Source organism: Nelumbo lutea, chromosome 4 (genome assembly GCF_056320005.1).
Source record: "Nelumbo lutea isolate HS-2025 chromosome 4, American lotus-T2T, whole genome shotgun sequence".
NCBI classification, from domain to species: Eukaryota; Viridiplantae; Streptophyta; class Magnoliopsida; order Proteales; family Nelumbonaceae; genus Nelumbo; species Nelumbo lutea.
The window spans coordinates 37127660-37147814 of record NC_142687.1 but is presented as its reverse complement, the minus strand read 5'-3'; the positions used below and the strand labels follow the sequence as shown (position 1 = coordinate 37147814).

General features: G+C 36.4%; 1 protein-coding gene across 14 annotated transcripts in view; it reads right to left on the bottom strand.

The window, feature by feature from the left end:
* Positions 1-20155, bottom strand: part of LOC148855239 (Tetratricopeptide repeat (TPR)-like superfamily protein) — an 86931-nt gene that overhangs the window by 12064 nt on the left and 54712 nt on the right. For 9 of the 14 annotated variants that reach the window (XR_016095099.1, XR_016095100.1, XM_088941933.1 and 6 more), the window contains 6 exons: positions 15371-15448; positions 4894-4991; positions 4764-4809; positions 3262-3326; positions 2017-2079; positions 1723-1897 (listed from right to left, as the gene is read on the bottom strand). Coding sequence is in view for 12 of the 14 variants with exons in the window: in XM_088941933.1 (XP_088798059.1) it covers positions 1723-1897; positions 2017-2079; positions 3262-3326; positions 4764-4809; positions 4894-4991; positions 15371-15448 (525 nt within the window). In the remaining 2 variants the exon portion in view is untranslated. The remainder of the gene's footprint in view (positions 1-1722; positions 1898-2016; positions 2080-3261; positions 3327-4763; positions 4810-4893; positions 4992-15370; positions 15449-20155) is intronic. The other 5 variants (XM_088941936.1, XM_088941938.1, XM_088941937.1 and 2 more) reach the window with 3 other exon arrangements.

Here is a 20155-nt window from a genome sequence, read left to right as displayed (position 1 = left end):
TCAATAACAGAACCATTTTATTAAAGATAATAAAGATGAAACAAGCACAGGAGCGGGGAGAGGTAAACTCTCTTAACTCCTCCCATAAATACAGTAGAATTACAGCATAGCCCAAAGCAATTGATCCCTTCCCACTCCTTGTTTGGCATGTGCATCTGCAAAGGAGTTAGCACATCTTTTGACCCACTGCAGTCTCACTTCCCACTCAACATGCCGTCATCCTCCCATAGTTGTCAATGCAACGCCTGGGCAATAAGTCACCCTTGGAGGCTCACCTCACCCAGTCGCTAAGCAGTTATGCATACTATGTTATAAAATACTTTTATATTATTAATTTTTTGAGATTATAATTAGAAAATAGACATTATTAAACTAAAACATTCATTTTATGTGTTTGCAAACAAATTTCTTTTTATTATTTTCTTATTTGTTAGGGTTTAATCAACGCGAACATTGCTAACTGCTGTATTGAATCCTAAATCAACACAAACATTGTCTAATCAACAAATTTCTTCTTCCACATCTTATTCTAATCAACATATTGTCTAATCAACACATTTCTTCTTTTCCTATAACAAAAACAGGGGTCCATCCCCTATATTTTTTGAATTTTCTTTTCTTTCTTCTTTTTCTTCTCATAAATATGTTGACTTTGTAGACTTAAACATGAAGAATATATTTTTCTTATGAAAATTATGGATAGTTATAAGGAAAGATGGTTATGGGACCTAGGGAACTACCCTAGGATATATGGCTTTTACTTAAAAGAAATTCATCGCCTAGCTGACTTGGCAACAAGGCACCCCCTATCACCTAGCTTCACCTTGGCGCCTTGAAAACTATGCATCCTCCTCTAGTTTGCCTATTACCAATTTTGAATCTCCTTCAATGATCACTTAGTCCTTTTTTCACCTCCATAACAGCCAGAATTTCAGCTTGGAGTGAGTTCCCTATTCCAATTGGGCTTCAAAACAGAGCAATAACTCACCTTTTTTCATTCCTAAAAACTCCTCCAATACCTAAAGGGCAAGGGTTTCCTTCACTACTACCACCAAAGTTCAACTTAGTGAAACTAGAATTTGGTGGAGTCCACAAAGGAGAGAACACGGTTCTACTCAGTGTTTTAAAAACACAAGGCACAAGGTCAGGGACACACCTTTCGAAGCAAAGGTGCAAAAATACAAAAAAATGCTAAAAAATGCCCAAAAAATATAAAATATTAAAATATTAAACATAATATTAATAAAAATATAAGCTTAAAAATTTTAAAATAATTTTTTTAAAAGACCTATTATCTAAAATTAAAATACATAAACATAACATGTAAAGCATATTCAAAATAAAATCAAACGTACAAAACATTTTCAAGCATGTAAAGCCCACAATCTCTTTTCTTCTTCAATTGCATTACTTCAAATAGCTAATGTGATGTAAAATATCTTGCACTCCTGATTCTACGAGTTGTCATTATACCAAGCCCCTCGAGGCAAGCCCAAAGAAATTCATGTTAGGGTCTCAAGTTCTTAATCTTTACAAAAAAAAAATTGTTTTTATAATTTTATTTTCCTTTTAAGAAGATATTTTATTAAGATGAATGAATAAACAACATTAGCAAATAGGGAACCAAGGATGCCACTTCTAGCTATTCACAATACTGTTGCCGAAATATTAACAAATAGAACCACAGATTTTCCCCAATGAAACCACCCTAGTAGTGATTACCTCAATAGTTGCCCCTCTATTCCTCTCCTTTTCAACAAAAATTCTTTGTTTCCTTTCTGCCCATACTATACAACAAATCGTAGATCTTGTGCATCTCCACATCTCTCTTCCCTTCTCCTTTGTCCAGCTACCAACAGAAGAGTCAAACAGGCTTTGTACATTTGGTGGAGTCCACCTATAACCAAACAAAGAGAAAAACCAATCCCAAAGAGATAAAACAAAAGGACAGGAGATTAATGAGTGATCGACTCACTGTTAGCTTTATAGAGAATGCACCAAGTAGGAGATAAGTACCAAAAAGGTTCTTTTTTTTCTTTGAGGTAGATCACAAGTGTTGATCCTTTTGAAAAAGAATTCCTACAAGAAGGCCCCAATCCTTTGAGAAACCAATTTACTCCAAACTTCCTTAACGGGAAAGGGTTGCCTAAGATTGTTAGAGGGTTGAGCTAAGGCTTTGAAAAAAGAGGCACATGTAAAACTACTAGAAGAGGATAGGGTCCAAATTCGAGAATCCAATTTTGAAGGATCCAAGAAAGCCCTTTGTAAAATTTGAAGCAATGCCAAACCATTGTTCAAATTCAACTCTCTGATTTGCCTCCTAAAACCCAAGTCCAGTTCAATCTTAGAACCCGCTACGGAAGAAGATAAGAAGGTGGACATAGACTTATTTTTATAGTTAGAGATGGAGAACAAAGAAGGAAATTGATCTTTTAGTGGCAAATACCCCACCCAAACATGTTCCCAAAACTTTACAAGTTTTCCATGATAACTAGGGTTTGTACAAAGGGAGAGAAGAAAGATTTGAAGGGTGTGTGATATCTAAACACACCCAAGAAAGATTGTATTATATATTGTTGAGTTATAGAAGAGAAAAAAGACTATTATGCCCTTCTCAAGTACAAGAAGAAAAAAAAGAATAAAGAACATGATACTATACATATATTACACAGTAAAAAGATGCTCCCAACAAGTTATCAACATGTAGATTCTCTATGCCCACTCAAAGTAATGCCAGGAAGAAGCATCGGTTTGTCTTTTAGGAATCTATGCTAAAGGTGAGTCATAGCCTTGGTGAAGATATTGGCTAAGGCTAGAGGAGATGTGTGGAAGGGAGATGTTTTCAGCCAAGAACTGGTCTTGGATAATGTGGTAACCAACCTCAATGTGTTTTGTTCTCTTATGAGATTATCTACTTCAGTGGAAGATTTTGAGACTGTATGCGGCTTACACTTCCATGAAACAAGACAATCACCTATGAAAACACATTACCCTGTTGTGGACCGTCTTGTATCTAGGCACCCTGTCCAATCAACAAGAGCATAAGCAACCAAATTGAGAGATGAGGATAATGAGAACAAGCCATGAGACAAGGTGCCCCTAATGTACCTAATGATCCAATGGACAATATGAGATAATATCAAGTCGATTCATAGTGAGGTAAATAGGGCTACCCACGAGCTGTTGATACAAAGTAGCATCTAGGAGTGGTTCACCATCATCTTTAGATAATTTGAGATTAACCTTAAGAGGAGTATCTACCTGCTTATCATCAGTAAAATGAGCCACCTTACAAAAACCCCATCACTGTATAGTAAGCACATGTACTACAAAAGAAAAACAATAACCAAAACAAACGAGTTACAACAAAGATATCCCTCAAAATCCAAGAAGGATAATAAGATCTAGGATGCCAATGTCAAGAAACAAAAACTATGCTACATTCACAAATACCTATAAAGTTTACATAAAACATCACATAATTGTACAATCTCCCTCTTCTGCTTCTGCCTATAGATTTTGCAGATAGACCTTTTACAAGCCTTTTGCCTCCCCTTCACTCCATACAGTGCAGGTTTGAAACCACCTCCCACAGGATCCTCTCTCGTGCTTCATCAGATATAAAGTTATTGGTCTACAAAACTTGCCACAAATACAAGACCCTTTTGCACAGCCTCCCCTCCATCTTTTTCTTCCAATTGCTTAAAGATGACATGGCAAGCTCCTTCCTACCTAGGAAAAACAAACCTCACCTCTTGGCCATTTCATTGAATTGTCCACCAATATATTGACTGGATTTGTAATTCCTGCTTGAAGTCCCCCCCCCCCTTTCCATGCAACCTCATCCTTTTTCTCTGACTTAATAGAGATAGGGTCTGTCTTATAAAGCCTCTTGGGTGATGTGCCATACTAGGTCAATCAGAAAGCTTTCCTCAAACCTCAAATTCCTTCCCAAAACACTCAACTAAATTAAAAGGTTCAAGTAATATAATAATGATTAAAAATGTAATGCATGCATAATTTGCTTTATCATTATATAGATTAATAATTTTCTTTGAGCTTAGTTCTATAATCTACAAATATGGAAGTATGAAAATGAGTTATACTATCATCTAATAATAATTTACACATTGCTAACTTTCAAATTTGTTATAGAATTTCTTGATTACATGGCACTAGAATTTTCAGAGTTTCTTCCATCATGGAAATATTCACTGATATCCTAGGGAGATCAACTACCATGGTTGTTAAACATTATAACATACTACCATTGATCTCTAAATATTGGTGCAATGTTCCGCCAAATACTAGATTGTCTACTCAAAGATTCTTCTACCCGAGCCCTTGAAGAAAATCAAGAAATTTCTTTTGGGTGGGAGGACCTCATAATAATTTTAGTGTCCAAATCAGAAAGACCATTTGACCTACATGAGTAAAGATTTGAAATCTCCCTTAAAAGACCCGTGAACCATCAAATATTCTAAAAGGAATTTCCACATTGCCAGAAACTTCCCAGTGGATGAAGATGTTCATCTTCCCATTTTCTGTATACAGAAAACACTTGATTGGGATAAACAAGAGGGACAAATTTCATACTATGAAGATACATATAGTTGAACGGAGCCATACATTGAAGAAAATGCTTTACTACTACTCTTGGATAATCCAAAAGAAGAAACTAATGAAACAGAAGAATAATAAAATCTTGAATAACCATATCTGAAAGAACTACTTCATTACTTATAAAAGTATAAACCAAATACCTGAATATGATTCTCGGGAAGTACGGATTTTCTGGCATCAAGACATCTGCAATTGCAAACGGGTAAGCATAAGTTTCATTATGTAATCATGAACGACAACAATGTACTGGTACATTGATGATAGATTCACCGTTCTAGAAGCTCCTGTGCTTCTATTAGGCTTCCAACAGATTGTAGTGTCAAGGCCAGGCTTTCTGCTGCAATAATAGTGTCCAATGAATTCCATCCCTAGGAGAATAAAGGTAAGATGTCAAATAACTTAGTGCATTCTATTACTAATGCTAGCTCACAAGTCATAACAATCATTCCAAATAGAGCTCATCAAAACGAGAAGCTAAGTAAATCATAATATATAATCAAAACAAAAGAACGGTTTTTTTTATCAGTTTCTTTTGAAGAAAGGTAATGTATTGCATTCAAAAAGAAAATATACACCCCCACACAGCCGCACCTACATGGTAAGAAGCTGTGCAAATACTATCTCCACCTGAACAAAAAGTATTGCTCAAATCATTACAAAATAACAAAATAGTATTCAAAAAGGAGCTGTATGGTACAAAAAGTATTGAGTCTTTTCCCAACCAATTCAGTCAGTGGAAAAATCCTCTGGGCTTCTGGCATTCTGGCAAGGTGGATAGAAAACTATATGTCACAGGCCAACATTTATATCCTTTTTATTTCTTACTGGGCCTGATATTGTTTCGTTATTATGTGTGGCTAGTGGGCAATTAGCATATTTTGTTATTAGACCCATGGACAACATTCTTATTTGTTTCATTGCCGCTGCCCTATTAAGGGCATATGTGCAAATTACCCTTTAATTGATAATTAATATAAAAGATTGTCAGGACCCCCTCAATCCCCACCCTTTGGACTGTTTCTTTCAAACTTTCTCTACTCTTTTCTCCCTCACTTCTTCCTTCTTGCTTCTTGCTGCAATCTACTATTGTTTTCAGATTTCCTACACAATTTTTATTTGTTTTTGAATAACAGTGTTGTATTTTATTAATGAGATATAATAGAAAGCACAACTGATAGAAAACCCATTTAACAAAGAGTATAACAAATAGAGAACCCATATAGGAAGGCTAACCTTGTCTAACCTCCATACAAGGAGAGCGTGTCAACCCTTAACCAATTTGACACCAATACAATTGATCCCTTGTTACACCTTTCTGTGCTAATTCATCTGCCAATCCATTTGCAGCTCGTGGGGCCCGTTTTTATTTTTAATTAGAGCTCCTCTGTTAGTCTTTGTAGCTCCTCTTACATCACATCTGTAGTTCCATGCTATTTCTTGACTGCCACTTAGCCACCCAATAACTATTTTTTATTCTCCTTTTTTTTTTCTGAAACAGTAAGGTAATTTTATTGAAAAATATTGAAGATACAATCAGAAACCTGTCTAGAAAGAGACAAGACAGAGATCAATATCAATTACAGGCACCAAATAGACTGAGACCTCAGCAACTGGAATACATTCAAATGTTTGAATTCTGGGTTGACAGAAATCCAGGAGAGCAATTTACTGACTGCACACTGCACTATTTTTGAATCTCCTTCAACTTCAATCCTTTCATGTTCAGTGCTTTTGCCCTTCTTAAAACTGTGAGTGCTCCATGTACCTCTCCTCGAGTTGAATTACCTATTCCTAGAATTCTTGAATAGAACACTAGGATGCTACCAACTCCATTTCTGAAAAGGCCATCTATACCTGAGGACCTGGATTACCCAAGCTGAAGCAAACAATTTTCAATGTTTTTTTCTTGCTGAAACTATTCTACTTGGTATCAGAGCCAAGTTTTCAGCCAAGAGACTTATTCTCACGCAATCTTAGCCCAGCTAGCTGCATGAAATAGAGGAAGTTCTGTAAGAATCAACTCATTTGGCCTGGTTTTGATGTCCTCTTGGAGAGATAGAGGTTGCTTTCCAAGTAGAGAGTGTTATCTGGAAAAGTGTGTCACCCTTATATGAAGGCAATATCAACAATTAGAATATGTTTTCACCAAGGGAGTTTCTCAGCTGAAGCTACAGACTACATTTAGCATGTTTAGAAAACTAGACAGTTATTCCCAACATGGGGGAGTGTTGACAGGCCAACATTTATATCCTTTTTATTTCTTATTGGGCTGATATTGTTTCATTATTACATGTCATTAGTGGGATGTTAGCATGTATTGTTATTGGCCCAAAGGGACAATGTTATTATTTGCTTAATTGCTGCCACCCTATTAAGGACATATATTTAAATTACCTTTTAATTGATGATAAGGTTGTGGGGACTTTCTCAATTCCCACGACTTGGATTGATTTTTTCAAACTGCCTCTTCTCTTTTCTCCCTCTCTTCGTCCTTCTCTCTTCTTACTGCAACCCACTGTTGGTCGCAGATTTCCTATACATTTTTTTTTCTTGCTGAAACTAGTCTACTCTGCATAGACACTTTGCTACACTCCCCATCCCCAAGAGTTCAAAAGAAATCCATAACATAAGGGAAAAATCTAAAAGAAAACTTATTAAGGTCCCTTCACCCAGTAATTAAAGTTAAAAGTTCCCATAATTTAAGAAGCTTCAATTAACAGCAATTTCTAAACAGGACTATTCCACTAAAGGCTCAGTCAGTAATATTTTCACCTCCAAAGTTCAATAAAACCTTACATGGCCACCTTAATTTACTTAAACCACCATTATCATCATCCTTACCATAAATATCCAACGGAGATCTGGATGCTCTTTTATCTGATGCTAAAAAAGAAAAGTGGGAAAAAAACTAAAACATGCATTTAAGAGCCCACAGATAAGTGACCTTGTTATCTTATTTAATTAGGGGATCCTCAAAAGAAGGGCAACTTTTATAGTTTTATAATGTCAAACTAGAATCTAGTAAAGAGCCCTTTTGGGATCATAACCTTTATTTAGGAAGAAAAGAAAGAAAATAAAATAGGACACATGCTATTTAGTTAGTAAGAAATACATATTTTATGAAAAAGGAAATTCTCATATGGTTCCTTCAACTTTCTCATCTTCACGAACATCCTTGTTTTTCTTGGATAGGCCCTAAACCTGTTTATGCAATATTATACTAACCAAACCTATTAAGCTTGGAGCTTTTCAGGCTACAGGCTAGGCCTGAGCCTTGAAAGTTAGACCTAAACTCTGCTCGGTCTGGGCTTGGCATCAGGCCTCAGATAGCCCAAGCCCGCCAAGTCACCAACCCCAATCTGAGCCACCCATCTTTTCTAATCATCAACATCGTCATCATCTAAGCCTCATTACATCAATATGGAGTCAGCTACATGAATCCTGATTCAGTATCCCATTCTATTTAATGTCATATACTTGTTAAATTATTACTCTACCCCCACCCCTACCCCTTCTAGTCCCTTCAATTTACAACAGATCACTTTTTCTTATGGGTGCTATCAAAGGTCTTCTATGCATGTGACCAAACCATCTTAGTATACTTCTCATTTTATTACCTATTGGAGCTACTCCTAGGTTCCTTCAAATGACTTCATTTCTGACCCTGTCCTTTCTAGTTTTTCCATGCCTCCATCTTAGTATACACATTTCTGCCATGCTCATGGAGTTATAACAATAAGCTGAACATCAGATGTTTGGTCCTTGAAGGTGACTCGGAGGTGGTGATTAGGTGGCTAAAAGGGGGAGACAGCGGCTTACGAAGTTATAACAATGAGAAGAATAAATTTAAATGGCTGAGTAGGGATATAGTGGTTCATTACAACTGGGTGAAGAGGACTGCTAATTCCTTTGTCGATGGGTTAGCAAAGCAAGGGGTGAATAGGGATTCGATTTTTTGGGCTAATTTTTTTTTTTCCTTGTACTCATTGATGGGGAGTTAAGTCTTTTTACCTCCCTTTGTACCTAAGCTTCACATAGTTTCATATCTTTAATAAAGTTTCTTGTTATTGATCAAAAGAAAAAAAAAATACATACACATGCACCCCTTTACTATGTAAGTAATATGGTTAGAAAACACATCAGCTGCCATCGACAGTACTCTAAATTTTTCAAGGATAAAAACTGATAAAAGCCATTATTGACTTGATACATATGGGATTCGATTTTTTGGGCTAATTTTTTATTTTTTCCTTGTACTCATTGATGGGGAGTTAAGTCTTTTTACCTCCCTTTGTACCTAAGCTTCACATAGTTTCATATCTTTAATAAAGTTTCTTGTTATTGATCAAAAGAAAAAAAAAAAATACATACACATGCACCCCCTTTACTATGTAAGTAACATAGGTTAGAAAACACATCAGCTGCCATCGACAGTACTCTAAATTTTTCAAGGATAAAAACTGATAAAAGCCATTATTGACTTGATACACATTAGGGTAGACACTGGTTAGTGATGAGGGATGAATTAAGGGACTCTCTACAGACTCAAGTCCCAAAAGGTGGTGGGTAATTGCATATTTGGTCTCTCAGCACAGTTTGAATCCTCCTCCCTATGTGTTGAGGAAGCCTAAAAAGTAAAGAATCATAGAAGAGAGAGAGGAGATGACTATCTGTTTTCATCATCAGCAGACCACAAGCTTTATTAGATAATGAAAAAATTCAAAGATACAAAGAGCTACCATAAGCAATCAAAGCTGAGCCAAAGATTTTGCAGCCAACCTAGGTTTTTCCCATACCACAATCAACACAGATGAGGTAACTGTAGAGATATGGGCCAAATGGGTCATAGTTCATTATTGTTTACTTATTTTTGTTTATGCTTTATTCCTGTGATTAGTGGGCCTTAGTTATGGGCCTGTTTTATTTTATTTATTATTGTTTCTAGTGCTGGCCGCCCTACTAAGGGTATTCATGTCCTTTTTACAATCAAAAAATAAAACACAATTGTGGGGGCTGGAGAGAGGTTCAATTACTCTTCCTTCCTTTTTCTTTCATCTTCTTTCTCCACTGTTTCTCTCTTCATCATCTTCAATTTTCTTCTTTTCTATTTTATTTCAAATTATTACAGGTGGGATTTACATCTTGGTATCAAAGCAGAGTTCCTATCTTTTTTTTTCTATTTAATCCCATACACAGGTTGTATGGAGAGTTGATTGGTTGATTAGTTAAAAAGTATTCAGCCTAGTTAAAGGAGGTTTTTGGAGAAGATTGCAGTGCTTGTTTGGGGCCCAAGGCAGGTTATTTGAGAGTTTCCCGAAAACCCTAGCTAACTAGAGAGTTTTTAGATTAAGGGGTATAGAGGGAGTTTGGAAGTGGTGCTTGGAGCTAGAATAGAAGTTTTCTGAATATCTTTGTGATCAGTCCAAGTAAGAGAGATTTCTGGAGCCTCTAGTATGAGCGGCTAGACTTTCTCTCTCTTCTCTTGGGTGTCAGGTCCAATGAAATCCTAATTTTGGCTGTTTGAAGAGCAATTTTGGCCTTAGGGCAGTGAACCTTGACTAGTAACACCCTATATTGATTTTCATTTGTTTCTGTTTGGCCAATGGAGCAAACTAGAGGTGAGATGAAACAATCTACAGACTCTAGTTTTGCCTTAGGAATGTCTATGGAGACTGCTGGGGGCAATAACCTCAGTAAAGTTAGATGGGACTAATTATCTGGCATGGTCTCAATCAATTAAGATTCATGTCTAGAGTAGAGGGAAATGGGGGAATATCACTAGGAGTAAGAAGCAACCTAAAGAGGATGATCTTGCCTGTGAAAGGAGGATGCATGAAAACTATACAGTTGTAGGCTGGTTAGTGAATTCCATGCAACCCCTATCAACTAGCATCATTTGTGGATAGAGACTGTAAAGGAGGTTTGGGACAGTGTCACAAGGACTTATTCTCAGAAGTTGAATGTTGCTAGGGATTACAAGCTGAAGAATGATGTAAATAATTTAAGACAGAGGGAGAAGCATTTATCTATTTACTTCTCTACACCAAAATCTCTTTGGTAGGAGATTGAATTAATGGAGATTGGAGACTATTGTGTGGGGGTGTCCTAAAGAAGCTAAGACTCATAGGAAGTTAGCGGAGAGGAATCAGGTGTTCGAGTTCCTTACTAGAACAGAACACTGTCAATCCTGAGTATGATATTGTCAAACAAAACATTATAGTGAAGGACGAAGTGACCTTATCTCAAGCTTATACTATGATTAGCAGTGAGGAGAGTAGGAGAGAGGTGCAAATTACAGAAGTCTCAACTAGTCACTTTTTCAATGTTGGTATGAAGCTAAGGGCTACCACTAAGATAAAAGATGTAGTATGTGAGTACCACTAGAAACCTAAGCACACAAAGGATACCTGCTAGAAGCTACATCCAGAGCTTATACCTCCTAGATTCAAGAACAATAATAAAGATAAGAAAAATGGGACTGGAAAAAGAGGCAATGCCAATGTAGCCACCTCTTCAAAAGTTGTAAAGGCTTCAGTATGGCCAATTCATCAACCATTTAGAATCTACTACTACTTCCTTAGGAAATGGTTTCTCTTTTGCCAATGCCCATTCAGGTATTCGTGCCATTACGAGCCATGCTTCCAACTCAGGTAATCGTAAAATCCCTTGGATAATTGACTCTGATGCCTCTAACCATATGACTAGTGTGTGTCATTTATTTTATACTTACCAACTTTTATCTAGTAGAGAAGACTTCACTTGTTGATTGCTCTCTTGCTCCTACCTCTAGCAAGGGAAACATCAAAGCTTTAAATACTCTTACCTTATCTTTGGCTCTTCATGTTCTTAAACTTACTAACTTGCTTTCAGTTAGTAATTTGACAAAATCCTTGAATTGTAGTTTAACATTTTTCCCTTATTACTGTGTTTTTCAGGACATGAAATCTCGGAAGGTGATTGAGAGTGGCCATGAGGCGAATGGGATATACTTATTGGATATGCCTGCGCAAAGTAAAGGTAAAGCATCACCTCAGAGAGTAGTTTCCGATTCTAATGTGTCAAAATCAGTTAATTGTATTATGTTATGTCTTATCGTTTGGGTCATCTTTCTTTTTCTTCATTGAGTCTTTTGTTTTCAACTTTGTTTAAAGAGGCTAAGATGTCAAGTCTACATTGTGAGTCATGTGAGCTATCGAAGCACTATAGAAATTCTTATCCTACAAGTAATAAATGATCTATAATTCCTTTTAATATTATTCACTATGATGTGTGGGGGCCACACCATGTACCTTGTATGGGTGATTATAAATACTTTATCTATTTATTGATGACTTTTCTCATTATACCTAGTTTTACCTTATGCATTCTCTGTAATTGCATGAATTTATGCTTACACAATTTGATACCCGCATCAAAATATTCCGATCAGACAACACTTTAGAATATTTTAAGGACCTTACTTTATACTTTGAGAGATTTGGGGTTGTGCATCAAAGCACTTGTCCTTATACACTAGAGAAAAATGGAGTAGCAAAGAGAATGAATCGACATGTTATAGAAGTAGCCAAGAGCATCCTTTTTGCCTCCTATGTACCCATGATATTTTGAGGTGACATAATCATGACAATTACCTATCTTATTAACCGCATTTGTTCTCGAGTCTTGGGGTTCAAATCTCCCTTTGTTGTTTTTTTCTCTAAGGGTGAGGTGTTTCCTAATCCTTTGTGGATATTTGATTGCACATGTTATGTCCATGTTCCCAACTCTCAAAGACATAAAGTTTACTCCAAGGCTTGAAAGTGTATTTTTCTAGGGTATGCCTCCACATAAAAGGGTTATCACTGCCTTGATCCCACTAGTGGTACTCGATTTGTTTCCATAGATGTCACCTTTGCAGAGTCGCTCCCTTTTTATGGTCATTCTCCTAAGTGGGAGCATTCTATTAAGTTGTTTGCTTCACCACTTCCTCTACCATCTCTTGTTGACCTTGGGGTTGAATCCCCTATAGTTCCTTCTATCTTGTTGGTAGAACCCTCCAGTTCTCCCATTCTTCCTTCTCCTCCTCCAAGCTCCACCTACTACTCCTCTAGTTTTTAGTACTCATCCTATTGTTCAGAGGTGATACCAAAGACAAAAGCTACAACATGAACAAGTTGTTCCCCCATCTACATTTGAGCCATAGACACTCCTAGTTCCTGAACAGAGGATAGGTCCTTCATCACGTCCTCCAACACCTTCCTTCCCAGACTTGGGCCTACCTATAGTTGTGAAAAAGGGTAAGAGAAAATATACAACACATTGTATCTCCAAACACCTTTATTATAGCTTATTGTCACTATCAAGTATCATGTTGACGGTACCATTGAGAGGTACAAGGGCTTTCTAATAGCCAAGGATTATACCCAGATGTATGGAGTTGATTATATGGAGACCTTCTCACCAATTTCCAAAATGATTTTAATGAGAGTTTTGTTATCCTTGACAATGAATTTTAATTGGTTGTTTATCAATTTAATGTTAAGAATGCCTTCTTAAATAGGGAGTTGGTTTAAGAGGTTTATATGCCACATCCTCCTAGCATGTATGGTAAGGAAATGCAGGGCAAGGTGTGCAAATTGAAGAAATCCCTTTTAAGGCCACAAGCAATCCCCAAGAATTTGGTTTGACAAGTTCAGAATTGCACTTGTTGAATTTGACTACACACAAACATAGTCTGACCATACCTTGTTTGTTAAGAGGAAAGGTACTCAAGTTACCTTATTGTTTATGTTGATGATATTGTGGTTATAGGTAGTGATAAGAGAAAGTTCAAGCACTCAAGAATTTTCCTAACTCAAACATAGTATGTGCTAGATCTTCTTAAGAAGACTAGGAAACTTGGTGCCAAACCTGCATACACCTATTGATGCCAACCGTAAGCTCTCAGCTAATGATGGTGAGCTCTTGGCAAGCAGGGGAGTGTTCTAGAGACTTTTAGGGAAGTTACTATACCTTTGCATGACAAGGCTGGCTATCTCATATGTTGTCAGTGTGATTAGTCAGTTTATGCATGCCCCTAGAGACACACATATGGTTACTGCAAAATGGATTTTGTGTTACCTGAAGGATATTCTCTTCTCTAGGAATGGACAGATGAATCTAGAGACTTATACAAATGCTGATTGAGTTGGTGGTATTGATAATAGAGATCTACAACCAGTTACTGTGCTTTGGTAGTGGGGAACATTGTCTCTTACAGAAGAAGTAATCAGTAGTAGCCAAATCTTCAGCTGAGGCAGAGTGTATAGAGCCATGGCACATAGAGTTTCAAAGTTGTTATGACTTAGGTCAATTCTAGAGGAGATGGGAATTGCATATGATAAGCCTTAAATGTTGTATTGTGATAATCAGGCTGCAATTAACATAACTCACAATCCAGTTCAGCATGATAGGGCAAACACATTGAAGTAGACTGACATTTTATAAGAGAAAGAGTGGCTTCTAGAGTTTGTCTTCCCTTTCATTACCTTAAAGCAACAGTTATAGCAAATGTTCTGACTAAGGGTGTCCCTAAGGAAAAGTTACAACACTATGTAAGCAAACTAAGCATGACTAATATTTATGCCCAGCTTAAGGGGGAGTGCAGAGATGATTGGGCTGAATGGACCATAGTTCATTATTGTTTACTTATTTTTGTTTATGCGTTATCTCTGTGATTAGTGGGCCCTAGTTATGAGTCTGTTTTATTCTGTTATTAGTGTTTCTAGTGCTAGCCACTCTACTAGCGAAATTCATGTAACTATATCCTTTTTTACAGTCAAAAAAATAAAACACAGTTGTGGAGGCTGGAGAGAGGTCTGATTATTCTCTTCCTTTCCTTTTCTTCCAGCTTCTTCAATCTTCTTCTTTTCTATTTTATTTCAGATTATTGCAGGTGGGATTTTCATTTGTAACTCCAGATAATAATGATCTATTCAGGTTCATTTGAGAGGAGAGTTCCATTAGAGCAAAAGTTTCAGCTCTCATACTCTTAAAAGCAGATCCGTCTTTTGGCTTGGAGGGTTGATGATAGAAGGTAACTCAAAGCTCGACCAATGGGATTCTAGACTGGGAAATTTTCTTGGAAACAGTTTTTCTAGGACAGTAGTTGACATGGAGTCTTTCCTTTGGGGTACTGCACATCTGGACTGAATTATCTTGTTATATTGTATTGTAATGACATTAACTTGTCTCTCAACCTTGAGCTGATTCTGCCTTCTCCCTACCCCAAGGAATAGGGGTCATGTATTTTGCACTTTAATCAATAATACATCCTTGATCTTGCTACTGACATAATAACACAAACAAACTTTGTAAAATAAAAAATAACAACCAATCGAGTATAACAAATTCAGCAGAAATTCCATAAATTTTTTGAGTGGTTTTGTGAACAAAAGCTTTAATCTCAAACTACAAACAGTTGGAGATCAATTTGACATAGCTTTACATATGATTTAATGTTAGGATTGTATGCCACTCCGGAGTAGTTTAGGATTTCTTCCAGCCCTTGCAACTTTTACACAACCATCAAAAAGGTTCTTTCTGTGGTTGAAGATCTCTCACATAAAAAAGCAAGTATAACCTTTTCTTATATACTGATCGGTAATAAAAAATATCGAATCAAGAGCAATTGAATGCCAACGCATTGTGTCATTGCAATTGCACATACATGTACTTGAAAGGAAAAAAAAAAACAAAGACTAGAGGCACTTGTTAAGAAAAGTTCAACCTTTGATAGTTCCATAACATGCAAGATCTTTCTTTGTACATTCTCAGCTTCTGTAAGTTGATTGGACTTTATAAGCATCTACAAGACAGGAATAAATGAAATAGTTTGATGGAAAAAAAAAGAATGAATTGCAGCAGAGCAATGAGGTAAAAAAGAAAGAATGTCATTTTGTTTCTTAGGTACTTAGAATAAAACACCAAATATAATGAATTAAGTTTTACAGTTTAGGTCGTAATTTTGAGATGAACATGACAACATAATTTACAATAAAATGATAAGGAAATTTTAGTGTAAAATATGTTTCTCAACAAGTCATTCACAAATGGTAGAGAAACTGCTTTGTTCTCAGGACCACTTGGTGAGGGGGATTCCACGAGGGCTGAACTCTTTGTTGTACTCCAAGGTCTGCACTGGGCTAAGGAATTGAAAATAAACACTTTGATTATGGAAGAAAACTCCAAGGTTGTCATTGGTTGGTTGGAAAACAGGGAGAATGCAGTATGGGATTATAGAACTGAATTAAAACAAATAAAATGGATGACAAGGAGAATAAATTTAAAGATACAATGACTGCTGTGAACAGCAAACGGGTTGGCAGATAGTTACTCATAAAAAAAAAAGTCATTTGTAAATGCTTGCTCACCATTGGATATGATTTGTCATTAAACAGAGGCATCAGCTATCTTAAGGACCACATGACAATAGATGAAATTTGAAGCTTCCTCAGATATACTGATTGATATCATCAGTCATCGCTATTAGGGTTTCCTACCAGATCTGCACTAAGGAATCGGGCACTTGGATGATGATGCTGTTAGACGATGGTATTCTGTTGCTACATCATTAGTCCAGAAGCAGATTATTCCAGACTGTTGAACCTCCTATGGAGTTGCCCTTGGCAATTTAGGGCTTTCAGGAGTAGGAGTGCTTTAAGCAATGTTACATGGACTTCTCTAAATGGAAGACATGTCTAGGTCAGACATGTATTGGAGTCCGACATTACACAGATTATTTAGGACACTTCTACGTAATGGGTCCTTTTTTTATTTTCTAGTTTATTTGACAAAAATGAACAGAAAATGTACAAGATGAATGTCATTCTTCATATCAAACATTACTTGGTAACAAAAGCAACATTTTACACTCTTTTTACAGGTGTAGAATGTTAGAATTCAAAAAGTATGAACTATTAGTATATAATTTTCCATAAATGTAGCACTTCTATGTTTTCCCATCTTGCTGATTCAGATTTTTGAGCATGCACTGAATTCCAATTTTTAATGTCTCTGATTTATTTCCAAGGTTTAAAATGTCAATGTTGGTGGAAATATCGTCCATCCAAATATAAGAAACATGTCAGAAATATCGTATGGAAATATTGTAAAAACTATAATCATGGTTGAAACATTTTAAAATATGCAAAATGTGGAAAAATAAAGCGGAAGAGAAGAAGAAATGAAGAGGGAGAGAAGAAGAAATACTTCTGTATTGATAATGTGTTGATAAAACATGTTGAGCATACAACTTAAATAAAAAAAGATAGGAGAGACAAACTCCTAGGATCTCTCTCAATTACTCCTAGAATCTCGCTCAATTAAGAATTGATTAAATCTTTCCCTTAATCCTAGGATATGACTTTCCTAATTTTATTCAAATCTAATCTTTCCTAAATTTATTCAAATTTGTAATCAATCAAATCAAATCTTTCTAAATTTGCAGCAAATCATATCTTTCTTAATTTGCCACAAATCATATCTTGCCAACACTCCCCCTCAAGTTGGTGCAAAGATATCTATCATGCCCAACTTGCTAACTTGAAGTTCAAATGGCTGTCTCAACAAGCCCTTAGTCAAAACATCTACAACTTTTTGCGTGGTTGGTACAAACGGAGTGCAAATTATTCCTTCTTCATGTTACTCCTTTATAAAGTGTCTGTCAATCTCAACATGTTTAGTCCTGTCATGTAGAACCGGATTATGAGCAATGTTGATAGCTGCCTTGTTATCACAATACAGTTTCATAGAAAAACTCACTGGTCTCTTAAAATCTGCTAGCACCCTATTTAGTCAAAGAACCTCACACACTCCTTGAGCCATTGATCTGAATTCAGCCTCAGCACTACTTCTAGCAACTACACTTTGCTTCTTGCTTCTCCAAGTAACTAAATTGCCCTAAAGAAATGTGCAATACCCCGAAGTTGACCTTCTATCAGTGATTGAGCCTGCCCAATTGCATCTGTATACACTTCAACCCCTCTCTTCTCATTTTTCTTGAAGAAGAGTCCTTTTCCTGGTGTGTCTTTTAGATACTTAAGAATTCGATACACAGCTTCAAGATGTTCTTTGTACGAAGAGTGCATAAATTGACTCACCATGCTCACAGCGAAGGCAATGTCAGGACGTGTATGTGACAAGTTAATCAACCTTCCTACCAGCCTTTGGTATCTACCTGCATCTATTGGAACCCCATCTTTAACTTCTCCGAGATTAACCTTAACTTCTATTGGAGTGTCTGAAGGTTTGCATCAACTCATTCCAGTTTCTTTCAAGAGGCTAGAATATATTTTCGTTGCAAAACCACAATGCCCTTCTTTGATCTAGCCACTTCCATTCCAAGCAAGTACCTTAGCTGACCTAAGTCTTTTATCTCGAATTCCTTGGCTAAGCTCTGCTTTAGTCTGTTCATCTCTTCAATATCATCTCCAGTCAAGATTATGTCATCAACATAAACAATCAGAACCGATACCTTGTCTTTGGTGGATCTTTTTGTGAAAAGAGTATATCAGATTGTCCTTGACTATATCCTTGACCTTTAATGAACCTTGTGAATCTTTCAAACTAGACTCTGGGAGACTGTTTAAGTCCATATAGAGATTTTTTAGCTTGCATACCTTAGTTCCAAACTTCTCAGTGAAACCAGGTGGAGGCTCCATATATACTTCTTCTTCCAAATCTCCATTCAAAAAGGCATTCTTCACATCCAACTGATTCAGTGGCCAGTCAAGGTTAGCTGCAACAGATAAGAGTACTCGAACTGTATTTAGTTTCGCCACTGGAGAAAATGTCTCAGAGTAGTCCACTCCATATGTCTGAATAAAGCCTTTATCTACTAGGTGACCCTTATATCTCTCCAAGGATCCATCTGAGTTGTACTTCAGAGCGAACACCCATTTACAACCAACAAATGTCTTTCCATCCAGCAGATCCACTTTCTCCCAAGTAGCATTCTTTTCCAAAGCTCTCATCTCCTCAAAAACAACTTCTTTCCACTCAAGAACATTTAGAGCCTCCTGGATACTGTTAGGAATGGATACACTAGACAGTTGTGAAATAAAGACACAATATGAAGGTGAAATATTTTGTAAGATACAAAATTTGACAGAGGATGTTTTGTACAAGACCTAACACCTTTCCTAAGAGCAATGGGAAGATAAAGCTGACTAGAAGAATTAGAATTACCTAGAGGAATATTTTCAGGTATTTTTGGAGAATTATCATGAATTTCATGATCCACCCTCATATCAGATTCTTGTTGATGTTGCAGAATAGTGCCTCTCCTTTTCAGTACTAGATGTTTCCTTGAATATACAAGGCCTTTATATTGTTTCGCACGCATCTCTATTGTTTAGCTTTTTTAATTTGAGATGGCATCACCAAAGGTTGTTCATACTGGAAGAATTAGAATTACCTAGAGGAATATTTTCAGGTATTTTTAGAGAATTATCATGAATTTCATGATCCACCCTCAGATCAGATTCTTGTTGATGTTGCGGAATAGTGCCTCTCCCTTTCAGTGCTAGATGTTTCCTTGAATATACAAGGCCTTTATATTGTTTCACACGCATCTCTATTGTTTTAGCTTTTTTATTTTGAGATGGCATCACCAAAGGTTGTTCATTTTCAATATTTATTTCATTTGTTTCCACTGATTTTGTATTTTCTACCTCACTTTTTTTTGGTGACTGGTTGTGAGGAACATCATTATGGACAAATTCAAACATTAAATCAGAACCATCTAAAAGACCATCTTCACTAGTGTTGCTTTCCCCCTGAAGATGGGAGTGTTTGTAGTATGAGGTTCCTTCAAGGAATCTGACATCCATAGTCACAAACATCATTTTCAAAACTGGATTAAAGCATTTGTAACCTCTCTGAATAGTGGGATAGCCTACAAAAATACATTTATGTGCTTTTGGATCAAGTTTTGAACGTTTAGGATCATGGTTATGAACAAAGGCCACACTTCCAAAAATTTTTAAGGGAATGTTTGTCACTAGCTGAGAGTTTGGAAATCAGTCAATGGAAACTTGTATGGGTGTTTTAAAATCCAAAATTCGTGTAGGCAGTCTGTTAATCAAATAAGTGGTGGTTAAAATGACTTCTCCCCAAAGATACTTAGGAACCTTAATTTGAAAACTTAGGGCTCTAGCAACTTCAAGGAGATGTTTGTTTTTCCTTTCAGCCACCCCATTTTGTTGAGGTGTACTATTACACGAACTTTGGTGTATAATTCCTTTCTCAGCAAAAAATTCCCTAACACATTGTTAAAAAATTCCTTTCCATTATCACTTCGAAAAATTTTAATCTGAGTCTGAAATTGTGTTTGAACCATGTTATAGAAAGTTTTGAACACAGTTTCAGCATCTGATTTCTCTTTTAAAAGGAAAACCCAAGTGACCCTAGTATGATCATCAATAAAAGTAATGAACCAACGCTTTCCAGAAAGAGTTGTTACTTTAGAAGGACCCCAAACATCACTGTGAATCATGGTAAATGGTTTTGATTT